Source organism: Anguilla anguilla, chromosome 6 (genome assembly GCF_013347855.1).
Source record: "Anguilla anguilla isolate fAngAng1 chromosome 6, fAngAng1.pri, whole genome shotgun sequence".
NCBI classification, from domain to species: domain Eukaryota; kingdom Metazoa; phylum Chordata; class Actinopteri; order Anguilliformes; family Anguillidae; genus Anguilla; species Anguilla anguilla.
In genome coordinates this window covers 32,658,357-32,680,860 of record NC_049206.1, presented here as the reverse complement: position 1 = coordinate 32,680,860, position 22,504 = coordinate 32,658,357, and the positions used below count along the sequence as shown (strand labels likewise).

At 40.1% G+C, this 22,504-nt stretch overlaps 2 protein-coding genes across 9 annotated transcripts in view; both read right to left on the bottom strand.

Annotated features, from left to right (window-relative positions):
- LOC118229842 (saccharopine dehydrogenase-like oxidoreductase) overlaps positions 1-22,504 on the bottom strand; it is a 303,871-nt gene that overhangs the window by 91,728 nt on the left and 189,639 nt on the right. For 7 of the 8 annotated variants that reach the window (XM_035422298.1, XM_035422304.1, XM_035422299.1 and 4 more), the window contains 2 exons: positions 21,736-21,853; positions 16,202-16,321 (listed from right to left, as the gene is read on the bottom strand). In XM_035422298.1, the coding sequence (XP_035278189.1) occupies positions 16,202-16,321; positions 21,736-21,853 (238 nt within the window). The remainder of the gene's footprint in view (positions 1-16,201; positions 16,322-21,735; positions 21,854-22,504) is intronic. The other variant, XM_035422303.1, reaches the window with a different exon arrangement.
- Positions 11,849-16,195, bottom strand: LOC118229849. Its single transcript, XM_035422313.1, has 2 exons — positions 13,301-16,195; positions 11,849-12,758 (listed from the first exon to the last, which is right to left on the bottom strand). Exons 1-2 carry the CDS (start codon positions 13,338-13,340, stop codon positions 12,190-12,192), a joined length of 609 nt encoding a protein of 202 aa, XP_035278204.1. The 5' UTR covers positions 13,341-16,195; the 3' UTR covers positions 11,849-12,189.

Here is a 22,504-nt window from a genome sequence, read left to right as displayed (position 1 = left end):
TTGTGAAAATTTTGTTTTGAAAATTATTTTGATTGATATGGGCTCCCTAAATAAGACTCAGACCTAAAAAAGGGATATGATTTTAAAAAATGTTAAGTTATACTGTTCAATAAATACAGTTCTAAAGGATTTTAAGACAGGAAGTTTTCATTACATTTTCATAAATTTCAATCATCCTTCTCCTGACTATTCCCTCCCTCTGCCATCATAACATCATGCATGTTGCCCGTTAATAATGTCATTTAAAGAATGAAGTCTTCAGGTTGATGGTAAATTATACATTATACATTGACAAATACGGAAATTATTACCACACAAAAAATGATTAACCTATACATTGTTACTGTGGTGATGTAATATGAAAACCATTTTTTTGATAGCATAACCAAATTGCCAATTACCAATTACCATATAGCCAGTGAACTCACTGGTGTTAAATGAGCTAGACATTGCTGTAGTTAGCTTAATGTTTTAAGCAGCCTGTATAGATTGCTAGTATCTAATGATTTGCTTATACAGTGCCTTGCAAAAGTACTCAGACCCCTTGAAAACCTTTGGTTACTGGTTTTACACTTTTGTGTCATCATCTAGAAATTACTGCATTTTTTATACATAGCACCCCATTTCAGGGCACTATAATGTTTGGGACATATTAATGTAAATGAAAGTTTTGTACTTTGCGTCTAATGACTGCTTAAAGTCTGTGATCCATAGATGTCTCCAGGTCCTGAGTATGTTATCTAGTGATGCTCTGCTAGGCCTGTGCTACAGCCATCTTCTGCTCCTGCTTGTTTTGGGGCTACTTACCTTACGTTTTCTCTTTACCATAAAATTGGCTATATGCTGTAGTATGAAGTGCTATCCAATGATTTTGGAGGCATTTTCTTGAACTTGAGCCGATAAGCTGCTCCGATACACTACAGAATTCATTCTGCAACTGCTATCAACAGTTACACATCATCATGGAAGGTGAGTGAGCCAGTAGAAACTCTGTGGTGATTACTTCACTCTAATGGCAAGGATCAATATGAGTGAGGTTTAGATTCAACATGGCTGGCTGCAAATAGGCTATTTGAAATTGCCCAATTGTGTTTAGGAAGAGTGCATTGTGGTGATTTTGATGCAAATAAAAAGGATTTTATTATTTTAATATGATTTTATTATTTTATTGTTGTTTTCTGTGTTTGGTGTAGCAATCGTTGTCAATTCCGTGTTTTCAGATCACAACCACAGAATTTAAATCCGTGCTCTCCACTAGCGTGGTGTGTCACCAAACAAAGTTTAAAGCCGCAATGTGTATACAGTTTGTATGTGGCACCATGTTTGACAGTGGTTTGATTTCGGCCTTCTTATCAATTATACTTCCAGCTTGACTGAGGAGGCAAGACATGAGAGAGGAAACTGGATGGGCCAATGGGATGAGCACACTGTGCACCCAGTGCAGTGCTCATGACAGTTGTAGTATCATATAGTATCACCTCAAATCCAGGGGAGTAGGACTGATTTTAAACCTGGGGGGACACCAGAATGCTGGGGGTTTCCAGGGGCATGCTCCCCCTGGAAGCAATCTTTTAAAAATAAAGCACTTAAATGCTTATTTTTGGTGACCTTTGAGGACAGAATATACTAATTACTGTGGTTGTTAGAGGGTCACATGGTTCTCATGTAAACTACTAATTATTGCAAAAACCTTTACAGTACATCATGAGAAGTAAACTTTATTAACATATTTTCCTGAGCAGAGTGCCATTTCATTGGACACCTCCAGGTGAAAAAGGGCATAGCTCAACCTGTATTGTTATCAGGAACTGATATAGTTCAGTTTACCGGTTAATTGTGGAAAAGTGGTGCAATCATTGTCGCAGCAAACATATAATTAATGTAGTGATTTTATTACATAGCCAACAAACAACACTAAAACTGTAATAATTGCCTTGATAAGTCAGTAATTTTCAAATGAGCTAGAATTATTTTATCATAAACTGAATGATGCAGATAACTCCTCCAACTTGTTTTTTAGGTTGTTTTCCAAAGACATGCCTAATGTCCTTTTCACTTGCTGCAACATTTTATGTCATTCATTAGGGCACAAGTATCTTGTGTTTTATTATAAATTCAAGTCATGCAATGACTGCAAGGATATGAGAATGATGCAGATGGAGTAATTAAAATGGTGCTCTATATAGAGATAGAGCGCAATTAAGTCCCACCCACACCGGAGGGGAAAACAATTCATCGCTCTCCATTGACTTTGTATTGCATGAAGGTGCCTCCTTGTCACTTTCGTCTGCTAGCAAACAACAGAAAAATGCCTAAAAGCTGGTGTGTGGTGGGATGCACTACCAACTGGGTAAAGAACCCAGAACTAAGTTTTTATAAGCTGCCGAAACGAAAAACCTGTCCTAACATTGGAGTCTAGTGGTGTGTCAGCTAGCAAGCTAGCTACAGGCAACAGTAGGTTACTGTCATTCGAAATAAGTTGGAGTTGGCTAGCGACGTTGTTTCAACAAGCTTGTAGATGGCTAAGAAGGGGAAGCTAAAATGATAGCTACTTAGCTAGCGTTAATAAAATTGCAGGTAATAAGTAGCTAACGTTAGCTAAGTTCTGGCTGCCATGTTTAAACTATAGTTAATTTCTGCATCAGTTTCACCAGAAGCCCCCCGAGCCAAAGGCAAATATCGTTTTTCAGAGACCGTTATAACGTTGTCGCTACACTGAAGAAACAAGCTAGAGCTAGACTAACGCAGGTAGACATAGGGTGCTAAAATAATCCTTTGACATGCTTAAATCTAATGTTTTTAGCTAGCTACGGGCATAGCGTTTCAGCCCTTGGTTGCATATTGTGGCACCGATTGTTTTCCCCTCCGGTGGGCGTGGTTTTCAGAGTATGATGCGTTGCGCTCTGTCTCTGTAATGTTCCATGTGTAGGACTTCTGACAGACACGCCACATATAAATAGGAGCTCTAAATGGCAAAGCAGCTCCAAAAGATACAGCATATACAGTTCAGACCAAAAGTTAACATACACCTAGGCTAAAGACATTCAAACTAAATTTTTCACAACTCCATACATACATGTTACCATACATTTCCTGTGCAAAGTCAGATAGGGTATTTACTTTATTTCCATAAAAGGTCATTTCAAAATAATAGCTAAGAGACAGATTTATTTCAGCTTTTATGTACTATATCAGATTTTCAGTGGGTCAAAAGTTTACATACAGTTTGTTAGTATTTGGTGGCATTGCCTTTTAAGCTTCTCACAATACTTTGCTGAAATTTTTGCCCATTCCTCCTGGCAGAAGTGGTTTAACTCAGTCAGGGTTGTAGGCCTCCTTGCTTGAACACGCTTTTACAGTTCAGTCCATTTTATTACAAGTCTTGGAGTAGGGTCTTCTTCTCCTTTCAGGCCGTGGCGATGTAGAATTCTCTTAATGGTGGATGTAGGTACTTTGGTACCTGATGCCTCCATCTCCTTCACCAGTTCTTTTCTTGTTGTCTTGAGGTTCAGTTGAACCTTTCGGACCAAAGTTCGTTCAGCCCTGGGAGTTCATTTGTGCCTTGTGCACTGAAAATCTGATATAGTACATAAAAGCTGAAATAAATCTGTCTCTTAGCTATTATTTTGAAATGACCTTTTATGGAAATAAAGTAAATACCCAAATTGACTTTGCACAGGAAATGCATGGTAACATGAAATGTTATATATCATAACATATTCACGTATTTCACTACAAATCAACTGTTTTTATTCAAGAAACTCACTGTTGCATCATTTTCAACTGGGAATTACAAGCTTTCTGTCAGTACAGTGGTCTTCAATAGCTAGGGGTCCAGAAACATATCCAAAATCTCTCCAAAAAGGAATATAATGCTTTTTGTCCATTGTAAAGCATACAAATGAGCCCCTTATGAAGGTTTAAGACAAAACATTAATATCAGATTTAAAAATAATGCAAAAATATTGTCACACAATGCTGTACAGTACCTAAATGTGTAATAATTAACTCTTGTATGTATTTCTAATATTCTGTACTCTTGTATGTTTTCTTGTAAGGGGATGGGACGACATGTCCACCACGTTTTGGCAATGTTCCAGCTCTCACGTCATCACTGTTGCATGCATCACAAAAACTACTAGACAACAACAAACGCTTAAATTGCAGTGTGAAATATCCTCGTTATAAAACCACTAACCTATTTAAAGACACTCAATTTCACAAATAACGTATATAACCAAAATATTTTGAGCAGTAATATTTACATAGCAATGATGAAATCTTATCTGTTTTCAGTAGATGGAGACAGAGACAGTAAATCAATGATGCAGTTCTATCTGCTTCTGTTTTCCTCCAGAAAACTGTCAGCTAGGTCTATCAGCAAAAATATGGCTTAGCTATGCCCAGAAGTCCTCAATAATAATAGTATTTTCCAAGAAATTACAAAAACCCGTTGACAACGTTTTGTTAGGTGCAGCGTCTTTAACTGCTACCACAGAGTGAATGCGATGAGAAAACTTTCGGTTACGCTGACCTATAAAATACTATTCCAAAAGCAGAATTAGACATGTTATACATCGTTAGAAAGCTTATACTCTCACCTACTGAATGAATTAATTGTCAATCAAGCCAGACTGTACTAAAAAGGGTGACAACGCCATAAACAACACGTGTGGTATTACACACAGCTATTTTGGAAGGTTCCCAGGCGTCACAAATGCACATATATTTCACAAACGGATTGTCCAAGACAATATATGACCACTCAGTCTCAAAAGGGACATCTATGCGTAAAACCAACGGTAAGGTTGTATATCTATTCAATATTTAGTCCCAGATATTGACTGAAGAATGACATTGTATAATTGCTGAAAACTTTGTCTTGTTTATTTCGTTATTCAGTGAGCAGACGGAATACGATTTTTGAGTGGTGAAAGTTTTATGAATGCTTGGATGGAAAATATTGTCTATTATGTCATGGGTGGGCGGTGTAGTTGCGGATGAGAGTGCAGGGAGGGGGTGCTTGTTAAATGAATGACCAGAGTGACAATGCTGGCGCTGCGAAACTGCGTAGGCTATTCAGCATAGTTGTTGTGTATCATCTACTAATGAAACTAAAACAAAGCGTTTCTGTTTTTAACTCATACTTTGGTTGCAGTAGCACTGAACGTCTGAGTTCAGCAATGTCAGCACGCCGGCGTGCCGACCACTAGGGGCTTTGCGCTAAGAGCTTAAGGGCCTACCATTTTATAGCCGCTGCCTTTTTGCCCTTGATACCATGGGAAAATCCAACTCAGCAACTCAGCCAAGACCTCAGAAAAAAATAGTGAACCTCCACAAGTTCGGTTCCTCATTAGGAGCAATTTCCAAACTCCTGAGGTTACACGGGCATCTGTACAAACAATTGTATGCAAATATAACAAGGCCACCGCAGAGCGTGGCATATGTCCGCGAACGTAGGGTCCTCTAGAGTTATTTTAAGCAATCAGAAAAGTTTTCAATGTTAATATGTTTATTTTGGGTTCCAAACTGAATTTTTGCACTACAAATCGCCAAATTTTTTTAACACCACACTCAAACCATGACGCATGCAATTAGACCACGAGCCCTCTAATGCCAGCCCCTCTATTTTACATGGGAAACACCTTGGAGGAGTAGTATCATCTTTATATGGTCTCTGTTGTTCTCGACCATGAGGGAGGTGACGCCAAACTTCAAACTGACATTGGAAACGGGGCTCGCAAGTTGATATGAGACGATGAGACGATTCACCTCATATCAACTTGTGAGCCCCGTTTCCAATGTCAGTTTGAAGTTTGGCTCGTGATCTAATTAAAATGCATGCGTCATGTTCGGTTGCCATTCCGTTAAAAATTTATACTGCTAGTTCCACGATAGGGGATGAATAACGTGATTGTGAAAATAACGTTATTTACCTTAGATAAACATTGGATCGTGTGCCCCCCCCCCCGCCCCTCGTGGTCGTGTGGCCCCCCCTAGCAGTTGTGGCCCTAAACAACCGCATAGACCGTTTATGGCACAGGCTGGCCCTGGGCTACCCTCTAAATGGGCAAGGATTGGCCAGATTTGGCATGTGCACTAAGGGGTTAATTTATCCTTGCTTGTCCCACATACTTCTTAACAAAAATTAAAGCAGCGTTTCTTGTCGGAATCAATGCTTTTTTCCGAGTAAAACAGCGTGAACACAGTGACATCAGAAGTCGGAAATTTCCCACCTGAAATATCCGAGTTTCGAGTTTCTTGAGTGCAGCATGAGAGTTGCCTGCACAGAACTGCTGTATCAGAATAAATAGTGTCAAACCTTGATTTAGGATCACATGCATTATTGCATGCCATTATTGTTTTGATTATATTGTTAGTTAGATATTATTGCTATTTATAATACTACTACTAATAATAGTATTACCTGTCATAACTTTCTTCTGCCCATTTTTTATGGTGATGAATCATGACAAATAAGTAAATGATCAGTAATAAAGCTGGCATATGTTAAACTGAGATGCTGTTATGCTGATTCCACCATATTATTCTGAGTACACTGTCATTCTGATATTGCCACTAATAGCCTACTACCATTAAAAATGCTATTACTCGTTTTTGCACGGTGATTTTGCTGATGATGACAACAAGCAATAACATATGAAAAATAAACAGGCCAACATAAATTTAAAAATGAGAATAGTTATATTTAATTTGCTCTTAAATTATTTTTCTGAAGATGCTGCCTGTGTGCTGTCATAGACCACCATTATGTCAGTAGCTACTGGTGTAGAATGCCGCTGTTTCTGAAGTCGCTTTGTGGTCATTTTAATTGTAGGCTAATACTCACCACTTTTTGGAGGATACAAATGTGCATTTTTCAGTGGATTCGCTATCTCTTTGCATGTATTTCATGATTAAAACACAAAGACAAAGCACAATTGACCAGGACCAGGTTTTTAAGTGATGGGATATTTATCAGCACAAGGCAATAACATCTTCTTGAATAATTCCACCTTGTACTGCTTAGATTGTGTCAGCACAGGACTAAAACATTACAGTACAGCAAATCATATCGAAAGGTTGTCTTTGCCCATATTGTACTTTTTCCTTTACGCAATGAATAAGAGCCAATATTGCAGGAGGTGGCAAGCTCTTATTTTATTACTACACAATGTTTATATACATAGCCAAAAATATAAAGCACATTAGCCTACATATTTCCATTTGAATGAAAAATAAAACTTAATATTTATGAAATCTTTTGCTTCCTCGCATGCACTGTACAGGCATTCAAAACAAAGCAAGCAGATAAATCAAGTGAATTATATTAGCTGTTCCTGTCTGCAATCACTTTTCACAACAATACATTTTACTTGAGATTGAGGTAAGGCTTGCTGGGAATAGCTAGGCACTGTAGGGAGCACCTGTTTTACTACAATTACCGACCACATCTATTTATTTTAGAAGTCACTTGTCTATCTCCTTTATTTTTACTTTTTAAATTTAATATGCAATAGCCTTTCCAGGTCTAACTGGCCATTATTTCTTCTTTTTACATAAAGCATCAAGTTAAGATAAGCCAACAATGTAACTCTATAAAAATGCATGTGAACACAACAATACTGTCTGCTTCATTCATTCATTTTTTTCTAAAGCCTGTCTAAATTTCATTTTTATATATATTATATATATTTTTTATTGGTGGACCCTTGTTATGTATAATATTAAGCTTATAGCTTATTACACCTAAACCTTCCAATGTTCTTCAGGTCTCTGTCATAGCATATTATAGGACAACTGAAAATTATTTTCCTTTCTCTGTGCTTCTTTTTCTTTTCCGCTCTCTGAGGATATAAAACACAGTACACTTCCAAATGAGCACGTATCTGTTAATTTTTAAAATTCCAACCTTAAGTCGCTTTTCCACTGCATGGTACCAGCTCAACTCGACTCAACTCTACTCGACTTTTTTGGTTTTCCATCGGGCAAAAGTTGTGGATAGTACCTGGTACCTGGTACTTTTTTTTGGTATCACCTCCGTCGAGGTTCCAAGCGAGCTGAGGTGATACCAAAAGGTGATGTGAAAACACTGCAGACCACTGATTGGTTAGCTTACCCTCTTGCTTCGCCTTTGAGCAACCAGTCGTCTCGTTGTCTGAGCTCTAATGTAGGATTTCCCAAACTCTCCTGTTTTTTTCAAAATGATCTGGGTGATGTAATGACATTCTAAAACCATTGTGACGTACATAAAGTAATAATCTCAAAGATTTTCATTAAAATAAATGTCTGTTAAGTCACTATCTATCGCTGAATTAGGTAACACAATGGTGATTGAGCCTATTATTATATTAATTTATATTATTATTATTGTTATAATTTATGATTAAAGAACTGGGTGTCTGTGGCGACATTCCCAGGAAAAAATCACAAGCGGCGCATAGATAGTGACGCGTTTTCCATCACCCATCAGTGGTTGGTCCGCCAGAGAGGGTAGGCGGAGCTAACGCAACAGGCTTGCTCTTCAACTCACTTGCTTTTCAACTCACTCAGCGGTGTACTGTTTTTTCCGGTGTCTGCTAGCGTTAAAGGTGGGGGGTTATGGAAACCTAATAAGTTTTTGTGTAACATGAGAGGTCATATTATTTGTTGATGTAGATTTTGTATTACATTTGATGACAATTTAACGTTACTAAATTACATAGCTATTTGCACAGCTAACGCTAGCTACCAGACCATGTCAATAAAGGCAACATTAGTTTAGACAACGTTGCGCACAGTATCCATCTCTCATATCAGGTAACGTTGCGTTAGCTAGCTAGCTAATGTAATTAACACAATCTAATGTCAGCTAACAATTAGAAAAAACACCAGCTAACGCTACCGACCGGTACCGACCTCGCAAACCGTCTCTCGAATGCAATGCTACCTTGTTGCAGCGTTGCAATGTAGCTAACTAAAGACCAGTTCAGATCAATGATTTGCAACGAGACTGGATGCAACTTGCAAAATTCCAAGACGTATGATTGTAAACGTTCTAAAACTGCACTTGGCGATTTGACAAGGTGGGTCTTTTGAGACCCTAGGCAACGGCTTCAGAGGCTCTGCAACTAACCAGTTCACACCGCTGCAATTTTCTCTGCAACATTCTAAAACCATTTAGTCTCGTTGCAAATCATTGATCTTAACTGGCCTTAACGTTACCGTTATTTACATTGCCATCAAGTTCATCAATATATAAGCCGGGGTATAGGTGGAGCAGAGCCGGGTCTGATTTCTATGTAAAGATGTCAAGCCGGAGAAAACTAAATAAAAGAATACGGCAGTATGGATTAGCGTTGTTGTTATTTTATTACGCTTCCTCATATGTTCCTTCAGCCTTGATGCCCTTTTTTGATGAAATCCTTTGTTTTTGTTTTATTCTTCTTATTTTGATTGCTAATTTAACACCCAGCTCAGCTTTATTCTCGAACAGTTTAGCTAGCAAAACCAGAAACAAGGCAGTTGTTGTTTCAAAAATATCACACAACAATCATTCACAATGATGATGCACAAGACACATAATTGCACAAGCCTCAGCGAATCCCGCAAATTCTTCTCTGCACTGTAAAGATGTTCATACCGAGCAAAAGGTGGATAAAGAACGTTTTTGGAAATTGATCATCACTAATTCTACCCCAGGTCTGCTACCACATTTTAACCCAGCTCGGCAGTGTAAAGACAGCTTAAGTTAGCCTAATGTTAGACAATGTATGAGTATGTACATAACGTTACTTTAACGTTACTAACCATTTTTTATTCAGGAAATAATAAGTGTAATAGTTGGCGTGGCCCAGTTGCCAACTGACTGACGTCACACAGGCGACACTGGTTGGATCCGGTTGGATCTATGGGAAGTGAGGTCCAAAAACACACCTGCAATTACCGCTTCTTGCCATTGGTACCGCCAAAGAGAACGAAACTGAAATCTTCGAGATTGTAACTTTAAAGTTTCTTTACAGCGTCCTTTGCTATGCCGACACTGCCAGCCTTGCTACATTCCCTGGTGACAAAGATTCTAAGGGCGTTTTCATATTAGGTACTACTGCTTCGTACCGTGCCTGAGTACGATTGCGCCCCCTCTCCACTCCCCTGCCGCTCAGCTTTCACATTAGTAAAGTGTTGTTCCGTACCCGAGTACACTTCATCAACTACGTGGCATTTGTTTATGTTGTCGCTCCAGTGTAGAAAAGCGCTCCAATCGCAAGATCCCAAGCCCATACAATGGAGTCGACCATCGCACTATGCCTACTGTTATTCATATTTTGGAGACAATGTCAAGAATGACCCTCTCGCCTGCCTTCCTACTTTATCAGCTATGGCTGTGCAGTTCAGAGGATGAGATCGGTGCGTGCTGCGCGCATACGCAGATTTCGGAGGAGACAGGCGGCGTTGAGAAATGCCTTTGTAACTCTACTCGCTGACTGCTACTCGCATTTGTCAATAAGATGAGAAACAGACCTGTTGCTGACCAGAATATTCTCTTTTGATTTCCACAATGCTTTTGAAAAAGTGTGGACTAGCTACCTAACCAGTGATAGAAGTTATGTTATTGTAATGACAGTGACCGCAGCACACACACCTATGCTCAGATACATGTCATGAAAGAGGGCTGTGTACGGTCTACCTCTTGTAGAATAATAATAATAAAATATAATAATGTACTTTCTATTCTACCTCAGGAGCATATGGGTTCAACAGAGGTCTGGTGTGTGGTGGCAGCATGTCCTCATAACCTGGGGAGATCGGGAATGGCTAAGAAATTTCTGGATGAGGAAGACCACATTCATGCAGCTGTGTGACATCCTTCGGCCACATCTAACAAGAGATGCAACCAGGTTCAGAAGTCCAGTGCCTGTGGAACAACGTGTAGCCATATGCATCTGGAGATCGGCCATCAACGTGGAGTATAGATCCATTTCCCATTTGGTATTTGGTATTGGCCTATCAACAGCTTGTGTTATAGTCAATCATGTTGCCTCTGTAATTGTGGACAAGTTGCTTTCTCTCTACATTAGAACACCCTCTGAACATGAATTTAAGATCATTATTCAAGGTTTCTGTGACCGTTGGGATTTCCCGCAATGTGGAGGGGCTATTGATGAGACCCATATAGGTTTTTTATCTCCACCAGACACCCCTGCAGACTACTACAACTGTAAGGGGTTCTACACTGTCATTCTGCAGGGTGTGGTAGACCATCGGCTCAGGTTCTGGGACATGAATGTGGGTTGGGCAGGCAGATTGCATGAGGCTAGAGTGTTTGGGAATTCCAGTGTTTATGACAGGGGTCAGAGTGACACTGTTCCCCAATCTCACAGAGAGGATTGTGGGTGTAGATGTGCTGGTGGTGATGTTAGGCAATGCTGCCTAGCCACTCCTCCCATGGTTAATGAAACCTGATAGCAGTGCAATTTCTGCACAGACAACCTTTAACTACTGGCTCAGCAAGGCACGGATGACCGTGGAGAGGGCATTTGGCCGTCTCAAGGGAAGATGGCGGTATTTGATGAAGAGATACGATTGCCACATGGAAAACATCAACACCACCATCACAGCCTGCTGCGTACTTCACAACTTTTGTGAAGTAAACAATGAGGAATATGATGAAGACTTTGACGTTCGTAGAGACAATGAGGCGGTTGAATGGAATCCCCTTCAGGCAAACACCACTGCCAACACCACAAGAGATGCCTTGTGGTCTTATTTTTCCTTATCCAATCCTTAACTTCATGTATTTTTGACAATAAATGTATATTTTACAATCCAAGATCAGTGTGGACCTTTTAGAACAGAGACAAAATACTGGTTAATGACTGCAATGTGTTTTAATCAAAGTAATGTCTTCAGGCAAAACATCTTCAATCAAATCCTTCAGTCAAATGTCAGTGCTTCAACAGAAAAGGTACTATCCAATACACAAAACATTTGAAACAAGGTTAAACCATTGTAACACCATCAAAACACAGTGTTCACACATCTTACATTGAAATATGTAGGGTAAACAGTATTCAAGGCACAGTTGGGGAAACCGTAACGAACCATAACAAACAAAACAACAATGCTATGTAAAAAAAAAAAAGGAAAGACAGCATTGGTCTCATAGAACTTATTTTGAAAATGGCAAAAGTGCATTATGACTAACATTCTTCAAAACATCATGTAAACTGCTTGTAAACAAATTAAACCATTTTCTTGATAGGCATTGACACTTATTTTCCTGAATTTATTGATCAAATGCTTACTCAAGCAGCATTGAGCAGCATTGGGCAGGGGCTCTGCAGCTCCGTGCAGTTCTCTGAAGGTTAGTGGTGTCTCTTCATGGGCAGTGTAGTGCAGGGGAGGCCCCTGGTAATAGTGCGGAGGAGGAGGTTGTAGGTGTGAGGGCGTGTGCTGCTGGGACGAAGGAACCATGACATCGAACAGTCTGCTCATCTTTTGCATGAACATTCTATTTGTCTCTTGGCATTCCTCCCTCTGTGCCTGTAGCCGGCGCTCCTCTATCTCCATTCGTGACTTTATCCAGGCATCAAGACTGTCTTTCTCTTGCTGTTGACGCAGCTGCTCTGCTTGATTGAATTCATCGTACTGTTTCTTTTGTATGTCCATAAAGGCACCCATCATGCTGCTCACATCAGTCTTTGCCTTCCTCTTCCTTCTGTTGTCTGCTGCTCTTGGGCTATAGTCAGAGGTGTCAGTGTGTGTCTCATCTGAAGTGCCTGTCAGCATAAAAGTATGAAAGCAAATTAGAAATTAACTGAAGGCTACAACCAAAATAGCATTTTTGATGGTATAAAATACATGCACAAATGAACAAACTCTTCCTACATCAAAATTTTGTCACAACAATCACAGGCAACCAGAAATTATGTGTGGATCTTGGACGAATCATCATCAGCATCTCTTTCAGCATAGCCGTCAGAGATAGGGCCCCTGTTTCTGTCAAAATCTAACTACATAATATCTATGTTTTGGATAGCTTGCCCACTGATAGCTATAGCCTCAGTACTTGAGTAAATTGTTCTCTCCAAATCGGCTGTGGTGCTAGAAAGCACACACGAAGAGCACTTGTGGATAAATATTCATAAAACCATGGATTATGAATAAAACGGAAAGAGGAGCTACCTATGTTGTAAGCTACTGGACCATCCCCTCAACTAGTTTGCTTGCATTTTAAACACATTTCACCACAAGATACACACATAATTCCCGCAAGGTGTCATGAGGATATTATGGATGCTAACGTTAACCTACTGCTTACCGCATATTGACAGGCTCATTGGTGGACTAACCGGTCCCATGTTCTCTTGATCGGATGGTGGAGATGATGTTGATGGTGTTACCAGAGGTGGTGTGATTGGTTGCAACTCAATAACATTAGGCTCACTTGTTGGTTTTTGGCCGAATATGCTGTCCACTGCATTATACCATGAAATCTGTCTTTTTCGTCAGTTGAGCTGCCAGATTTACGCACCGCATCCTGCACTTTCTGGTATTGCAGCCTCATTTTCTTTAGTTTGTCACGGCATTGTTCTGTTGTACCCACGTGCATGTAAATACTCTCAAATTATTCCATAAATATCTGCATTTTTGTGTGAAATGTCCAGTTGTGATTGTATGTTTTCGTCTGCCCAAATTTCAAGCACGCATTCAATTTCTTCAGTAGACAACAGAGATCCTTTCGCGGCCATGGTACAGTAGTTTTCACACCTGATGCGAACCGTACCCGAGTACACATGAACCGTACTTGAGACCACCTTTTCAAGTGGACCCAGGAACGTTTCGTTGATCCGTGCCCGGGTATGGTACACAGTGTTCACACTAATCAAACGAACAGGACTTTGGGGTCAAGTGTACTTGGATCCAGGCCCGGGTCCCTGATGTAAAAGCCTCCTAAAACAACTCAGCAATTTTTCTGGTTTAATGGATTATTTTCCAGGCTGAAGTAGTTGGCTATCTCCCTGAATATGAATTGAATGTTTTTAACAGAAAATAATAATAAATGCAATTTTATCCACGGAAATAGCTATACAAAAAGGCTAAATAAATGTTGTGGTCGCACACAGCACTCATACACCAATATGCACTTATAGCTAGCCACCGCTACAGAATTTTTAGTAATATGGGAGCATGCAGCTGAATCCTCCATGGAAAGAAACCTCAAAGCGACCTTATGTACGATCAGTAGGCAGTGTTGTGCTTCACTTCGGGCGCTTATTCCGCTCTTACAGCTTGTTTCCAGCCCAAACCACTGCAAACACTACAACTTTTTTTTGTCAGTGACATTTTCTTCTGACATCTACGACGGCGATCGCGACCATTACATTTATTTTGAGTGAGCTGTGGCTGCTGTAGCCCCCATTGTTCTTATTTGCAGTGTTGGAGGCTTTATTGGTGGCTCTGCCAAATGTTATGCATGCAAAGGTAATTCAACTATCATCATATCACCCAGCCCTAGAAGTTATGAAAATCTCAGCTCCTCCAAACCTCTTATCAAATAAATGTAACAATCTCATGATGTTCTACTACCGCAACAGATTCTACAGCCAGTGCAAAACATTGACGTGTTACATATCTAAATTGTGCATTGCTGTAAATCATAATATAATCATATATTTCACTACAAATCCACTGTTGACTCATAAAATTCACTTTTGCATCATTTTCAAGAGATAACTGCTATTTTTCCACCAGTATAGGGGTCGAAGATATCCAAGGGCCATCTTCCAAAAACCTCTCCAAAAAATAAATAAAATGCTTTTGGTCCTTAATAAAGCATATCAATTTGCTGCTTTATGATAGTTTTTAGATGAAACATTGATATCACATCGAAAAATAATGCGAAAAAAATTGTGCCACACTGTGGTACACACATACCTAAATATGTAATAATTTGCACTTGACTTCATGCTTTCTCCTCTTCAGTTCTCCCCAGAGGATTTGCTTTAGCCATGCTGATGACTTGGCAAAATGAGTAAAATCTTCCAAAAACCACAGAAAAAAAACAGTGGCGCCTCAATGAATGCTTGTATAATTACTGCGTAATGTTATGATACAATGCACAACGCTGTGCTGAAGGAACCACTCATGCAGTTACTCTTTCTTAATAAAATAGAATTTAAGGAAACATGCCATATACCATTGGAAAGCTTGTACTGTCCTCTGCAGAATAAAGAGTTATCAATAAAATCTGAATGAAGTGAAAGGAGTTACATTGGCGTAAACAGTGAATGTGGTTTTGCACATGGCCATTGTAAATACTGTATCTACCCTCACTTTATATTTGTGCTTTTATTTCTCAAGTGGATTGTTCAATACAATAAATGACAATTGAATCTTTAAAGGGATATCTTTACTCAAACCAATGGTAAGATTGTATATTTATTTCATATTTTGTCACAGGCATTGATAGTGGAATAACATGGTTTAACTCCACAAAAATCCCTCTTGTTTATTACACTATTCAGTGAGCAGAGTTTTTCACGCTGTATTGCTATACCTTTGGGCTATTGTTGGCTTTGTCTTGTTGCCATGTTGGAATTTTAGGTGGTTAAAGAATTTTTTTCATGAACTCTCAGATAGATGTTCAGACACTGTTGTTCAGTGTCTCATGCTTCGGGGTATAGTTGCGGATGAGACTGCAGGAAAGGTTTGCTTGTTAAATTGACTATCTATGCGACAATGGTGCCATTTAGAAACTCTGTATTTAGCATCGCTGGAGTGCATTGTGTAATAATAAAGCTAAAACACAGAGTTCTGCTCAATTTGATTGCAGGAGGAATGAAAGTCTTGATTTGAGCAATGTCAGTATGCCAGCATTCTGGCCACTAGGGGAGTTGCGTGAAGGTGTTAAGTAATTCAGTAAAATGCACAAATTCGTCAACGAGTCTGAATACTTTTGCAAGGCACTTCGACTGAGTGACAAAAACATAGCTAATTACATAGCTAATCATCAAACTGTCTCTGTCTCCCACCTCTTAAACCACATAGCATCACCCAGCAGTTTTTGTGTTTTCTCTTAAAGCTTGTTATTTTGCAGCAAAAAACCACAAAACACCATGAAATCTTTGAAACTAGATCATAATTGAAAAGATATTTAAGTGTTAGCCCTCACAAATTTGTTGAAAAACACATAATATCCTTTCAGTAGAATTGAATGTACCTTAATCAGCAGCTTTCTACCAAATGCAAACTTGACCATGAAGCAGAATAGAATTCCTGCAAAGAACAGCTTGACCAGAGAGGAGATCCCCCCAACACCTACATATGCTCCATACTGGACCTGTAGAAATTCAGGAAGAAGTCACAGGCACGACAAGCATGTGAGAATGCATGAAGCAACAGGTTGACAAAAACGAAATATAAAGAGTAACAACCTAAAATTTGGGCAAAAAGAAAACAAATATTCACAAAATGGTGAAGAGGTACAGTTGAAAGTTTACATACACCTTAGCCAAATCCATTTAAACTCAGTTTTTCACAATTCCTGACATTTAATCCTAGTAAACATTCCCTGTCTTAGGTCAGTTAGGATCACAACTTTATTTTAAGAATGTGAAATGTCAGAATAATAGTAGGGATAATTATTTATTTCAGCTTTTATTTCTTTCATCACATTCCCAGTGGGTCAGAAGTTTACATACACTCTGTTAGTATTTGGTAGCTGTCATAGCCCTCTTGTTTCTCATGTTTTCTGTTAGCCTCGTGTATCTTGTCTTTGTTTGTACGATCTTTGTTCTCTGTTCTTTCCCTGCAGTGTAGGCGGGTCCTCGCCATCAGCTCCACCACCCCGTTAGCAGCTGATTTCCCTCACCTGCTCTCCGCATTCCGCATGCCTTTGCCAGAGCATTCGCTGATTGTTCTCAGCATATATTCTCGGTTTTCCAGCACCTCCTTGCCAGATCGTTTTTTCAGTTCTTCTGATGCGTTACATCAGCTCCAGTCTTAGTGATTAGTTAAAAACAACTTTTTCCGTTCGTGTTTTTTTCCCCCTTCTTCTCTCGTTTGGTTCGCCTACCTGCTTCCCCGATCCTGTGTTTGTCCAGTACCTTGTTATTTGTATCTGTCGTCGGTCTAGTGTGTCCAGTCTCCGTGGTCGTTCTGTCTTGTCTTTCGTCCTGTCTTGTTTTCCCTGTTTGCAGTTGCTGGTTCCAGCTCACCTTCCGCCGGCCTTCCTATCCAGTTCAGTCCTGCCCAGCCCTGTGCCTGCTCCCTGCCGCCGTCCAGCCCTGTGCCTGCTCCCTGCCGCCGTCCAGCCCTGTGCCTGCTCCCTGCCGCCGTCCAGCCCTGTGCCTGCTCCCTGCCGCCGTCCCGCCCTGTGCCTGCTCCCTGCCGCCGTCCCGCCCTGTGCCTGCTCCCTGCCGCCGTCCAGCCCTGTGCCTGCTCCCTGTCGCCGTCCAGCCCTGTGCCTGCTCCCTGTCGCTACCCAGCCTGTGCCATCTCCTGTTCCTCATTCAAACCACACCTGCCTTGTCCCTCTGGTTCCCAGCCTGGTTCCCTGTACCTGGAAATAAATCACCTCTGGTTTCTCCCTGCATTATCTGTGTCTGCGTCTGCGTTTGGGTCCACCTGTACCGCTCACCATAACAGTAGCATTGCCTTTAAATTGTTTAACTTGGGTCAAACCTTTCGGGTAGCCTTCCACAAGCTTCTCACAATAAGTTTATGGAATTTTGGCCCATTCCTCCTGACAGAACTGGTGTAACTGAGTCAGGCTTGTAGGCCTCCTTGCTCGCACACGCTTTTTCAGTTCTGCCCACAAACTTTCGATTGGATTGAGGTCAGGACTTTGTGATGGCCACTCCAATACCTTGACTTTGTCCCATTTTACCACAACTTTTGAAGTATGCTTTGGGTCATTGTCCATTTGGAAGAGCCATTTGCGACCAAGCTTTAACTTCCTGGCTGATGTCTTGAGATGTTGCTTCAATATATCCACATAATTTTCCTTCCTCATGATGCCATCTATTTTATGAAGTGCACCAGTTCCTCCTGCAGCAAAGCACCCCCACAACACGATGCTGCCACCCCCGTGCTTCACGATTGGGATGGTGTTCTTTGGCTTGCAAGCCTTATGGCCAAACAGTTCAATTTGTTTCATCAGACCAGAGGACATTTCTCCAAAAAGTAAGATCTTTGTCCCCATGTGCAGTTGCAAACTGTAGTCTGGCTTTTTTATGGTGGTTTTGGAGTAGTGGCTTCTTCCTTGCTGAGCAGCAGCCTTTCAGGTTATGTTGACATAGGACTCGTTTTACTGTGGATATAGATACTTTTGTACCTATTCCCTCCAACATCTTCACAAGGTCCTTTGCTGTTGTTCTGGGATTGATTTGCACTTTTCGCACCAAAGCACGTTCATCTCTAGGAGACAGAACGTGTCTCCTTCCTGAACGGTATGATAGCTGCATGGTCCCATGGTGTTTATACTAGCGTACTATTGTTTGTACAGACGAAAGTGGTACCTTCAGGCGTTTGGAAATTGCTCCCATGGATGAACCAGACTTGAGGTCCACAATTTTCTTTCTGAGGTCTTGGCTGATTTATTTTAATTTTCCCATGATGTCAAGCAAACAGGCACTGAGTTTGAAGATAGGCTTTAAAATACATCCACAGGTGCACCTCCAATTGACTCAGAGAATGTCAATTAGCCTATCAGAAGTTTTTAAAGCCATGAAATAATTTTCTGGAATTTTCCAAGCTGATTAAAGTCAACTTAGTGTATGTAAACTTCTGACCCACTGGAATTGTGATATAGTGAATTAAAAGTGAAATAATCTGTCAAACAATTGTTGGAAAAATTACTTGTGTCATGCACAAAGTAAATGTCCTAACTGACTTGCCAACACTATAGTTTGCTAACATGAAATCTGTGGAGTGGTTAAAAATTAGTTTTAATGACTTCAACCTAAGTGTATGTAAACTTCTGACTTCAACTGTATGTAGTAAAACATGACAATTCATATCATATAGCATAACCAATAAATCAATCAATAACTTTTAATGACAACACGACCGAGGTCGGTGGAATTTGCTTTCAGTACAGTATGGTGGGAAGCTCAATACAACGGTGTCAGTAACATCAAACATAGACAGATATCAACATTACATTAAACACAATAACTAGCACACAGACAATATTTATAGGTTGCCACAAGACAAAATTCACAGACAATATTTACAGGATTGACACAAGAGTTTTAAGTGCAGTACATCTGCCAGGGTTAGTGAGCAGGGTTCAGAGTCCTTATTGCAGTCGGGAAAAAGTTGTTTGTATCATATCAAAATTTAAGACCCTATCAATTTGCTGTATATTGTATGACTAATTTACGAGAGCATACATGTGTAAGGAATTAGATTTAGTTGCAGGGAGGAAAACATGTTTATCTGACTCCATTAACTTCAAATCCTGTAAAGTGAAGATGTATGTGAATACAGGTTTGTGTATACGTATTGGCTTTTCTGAAAAAGGGAAAAAAAAACTGTTCATTGTGACACAATATGACCGTTGGCAATAACCAAAGATAGGCAGTTTCGATGATGGAAAAGGTGAACATTTTATTTTACAAAGCAAGACAAAAGACTGCTATGAAAAGAAAAGACATACAATGTAACAAACTAAGACAAAGAAAAGGAACATAAAATGAGTATTGATGAATGCCCAAATATTCTGTACAGCAAAGACTATGGTACCAGGAGAACTGTTAAGCAGATTCTCCCCGAATGTTTCTTTGGACTTCCCTTAAATCCAATCCTGAGAAAGCCTTCCACACCCCACAGCTCCCTGGGTTTACCTAAATAAGGTCTGGACACGAATAGGCTGGTAACATCTACCCCACCAAGAAACCCCCCCTACTCTTCCAGAAAGAGAGAAACTGCACTTCCCCCCTACTCTGTAGACATAGGAGAAGTATCAAAATCCAGTGACAGTAATAAGATGCTTTGTACGATGGCACGTGATCCTATGATTTTACCTATCAATTCTCCAAATACTTCTCTACGAGAGTCCATGGTGGTGACCCATCTGTGACCCAGACACTTATGTAGGCATACATATGTATAAATATACTATGCTTTCATAACCCCACATACCATGTCATACCCGTTCAGTGTGCTTGTCTATGTATGATATTATTCAGTCCCCCACATTTATCATATCATCCTTAGTTATCTGCATGCAAATACATATGATGCATTCTTTCAGTCCATGGTAGTAGTTTTGTCTGACCCAGGAGAGCCTGGGCCATTGTCCATGAATTTCAGAGCAGCCGTTTATGGCCCCCAATTGAAGTTCTTCTTGACCCTCCACCTGGTATGGCTACAGCTCCAAGACCGTAATATCCTGTCACCTGATTCCTCCAACTCTTCCAGGAGGATAAGCCATTTGAAGACTGCTTCCCCATGGGTCGAAAAAGACAGGCCCATGCAGCTTCCAGCTGCTGTCCCCATCCTGGGGCATTTTATGGCTCCAGTCAGCTCCACTCATGTACAGCAGTGGAATTTTTACAACTCCACCAGTGTGCGTGCCATGGAAGAATATGTCCAGTTGTGAGGGGACAACAGAGTTAATTGGGAAAACTGAAATTTTACTTACACATGTAACTCAGATGTTAATGCAGTTTCGCCAGAGACATCCGCCAAACATTCTTGTGTGGCTGCTTGTGTGCCCCATATGATTAATGTTCATATGTACGCAGTGGTAAAGCCACCAATAGAGGGCCTGCATTTGACTGCCTTAGTATATTAAAACACATAGCCTTCACAATTCCAGATGTTTTACTAGCACACATCCATTGTACTGTCAGACTCATGTTGATACAATTTTTTTATTGCAGACCACAAAAGTACCAAACCAGGCAGAAACGGAAAACCTTTGATTTCCGCAAGGACAAAATGAGCAGTTCCACAAGGGCCCGTGGATGTTTACATTACGGTTGTCAAATAAGTAAGGCACTGACTGAAAGGTCAGCTATAAATAGGCTGTAATTTCCAGCCTTTGTTGTTCTACTAAAGGGATTTTTCTAAAAAAAAAAAAAAAATTACCAGTATTATGGATTTAACAATTATTTGTTCTCTTAAAGATTTTTCACTTTAAGTCATCTTCGCACTCCATATGCTGAAAAATTTTCTTTATTATTTTTTTAATATTCATTTTTTTATTTACTTCTTTATATTTTATACATTTTGCACCTAATGTGAGTACTGAGTATGTCAATTCCAACCATAATTTGGAAAGGCCAGCTGTCTGCAACTGCACCTGCACCTGTATTCATGCAGAAACCCCACTGCCCAGTGGGGGTCACTCAATAGCAAGGAAATACGCAATCAATATTTGATTGCTACCCTATATGGAGCTACCAGCCAGTCGGCAGTGGCATGGTCCAAATGTGATACAATGTGGCTCATGAAATATTTTCAAACTGCATCTTTTTGAAAACAGAACTTTTCGAATCCCTAATGCAGCAAAAAAAAATCTTGCTGGAAATTTTAAAAAGTGTTCAGTTACATACTTCTGATAAACGATCAATTTCTGAAGTAGAGAACATCTAACACATTTTACCTTTCACTATTTACAAATCATGTGCTGGTGCCCTAGTCTCTAATGAGTTATGTCAAAGAGTGGAGCTCACTGGCAAAAGCAGGAAGTGGGAAGAGAAGCAGGACTGCACCAAGGAAGATAGTGGGGGAGGTAAAACTTACTGGTGACTCCTGGTACTCCTTATGCAGAAAGCGCTGTGTTCTTTTCACCACTGAGGGGTCAGCCCCCATGAAGGGCACAGCATATTGCTCAATCTCCTTACTGAAGAACAGGGTACTCCTGTGAGAACACACACACACAGTTATGAAGTATGTTAACATTAGGTAATGTCTGAGACTTTTCATGTTTGCTAACATTACCTATTTCACATTTCTCCACTCTAAAAGTGAAATACTGAAAACACTACTGCACGTCAGCTCAAAAAAACCAATAAGGAAAAGGACCAGCAAGCTGTGTCTTCCGGCTCATTCCAACCGCTTATTTTATCTCCTTGCATCCTTTCCACACGTCCTTTCCTTGCGTCCTCCTTTGGGGGAGCTAAAGAGTGAGGAAAGGACGCAAGGATGGAGGAATTGAGGAAATGTGTGTAGAGTGTTAAAGTCCCACCCACCACTAAAAAGTGACTGGACCAAGGAAATGGTTTGAAACAATGGGATTTCCATTGTACATTATCTTCTCATGAGCAAAAGATTACACAACCTCCTTCTCCAAATGGCATGGTTCACATATCAGTTGTAAAACGTTTTATACCCATATTTATGTTATCAAACTCTCTGTTGTTGGCTAGTGAGAGCTTGGTGGCGTAAAGGTTATGTTGTGTAGTTTTTAAGGACACAATAAATCTGGAGATAAAATGAAAACTTAATATTTTTATTTTACAATCATTTGATATATGTGAAACACACTGTTGGGAGAAAGAGGTTGTCTAAT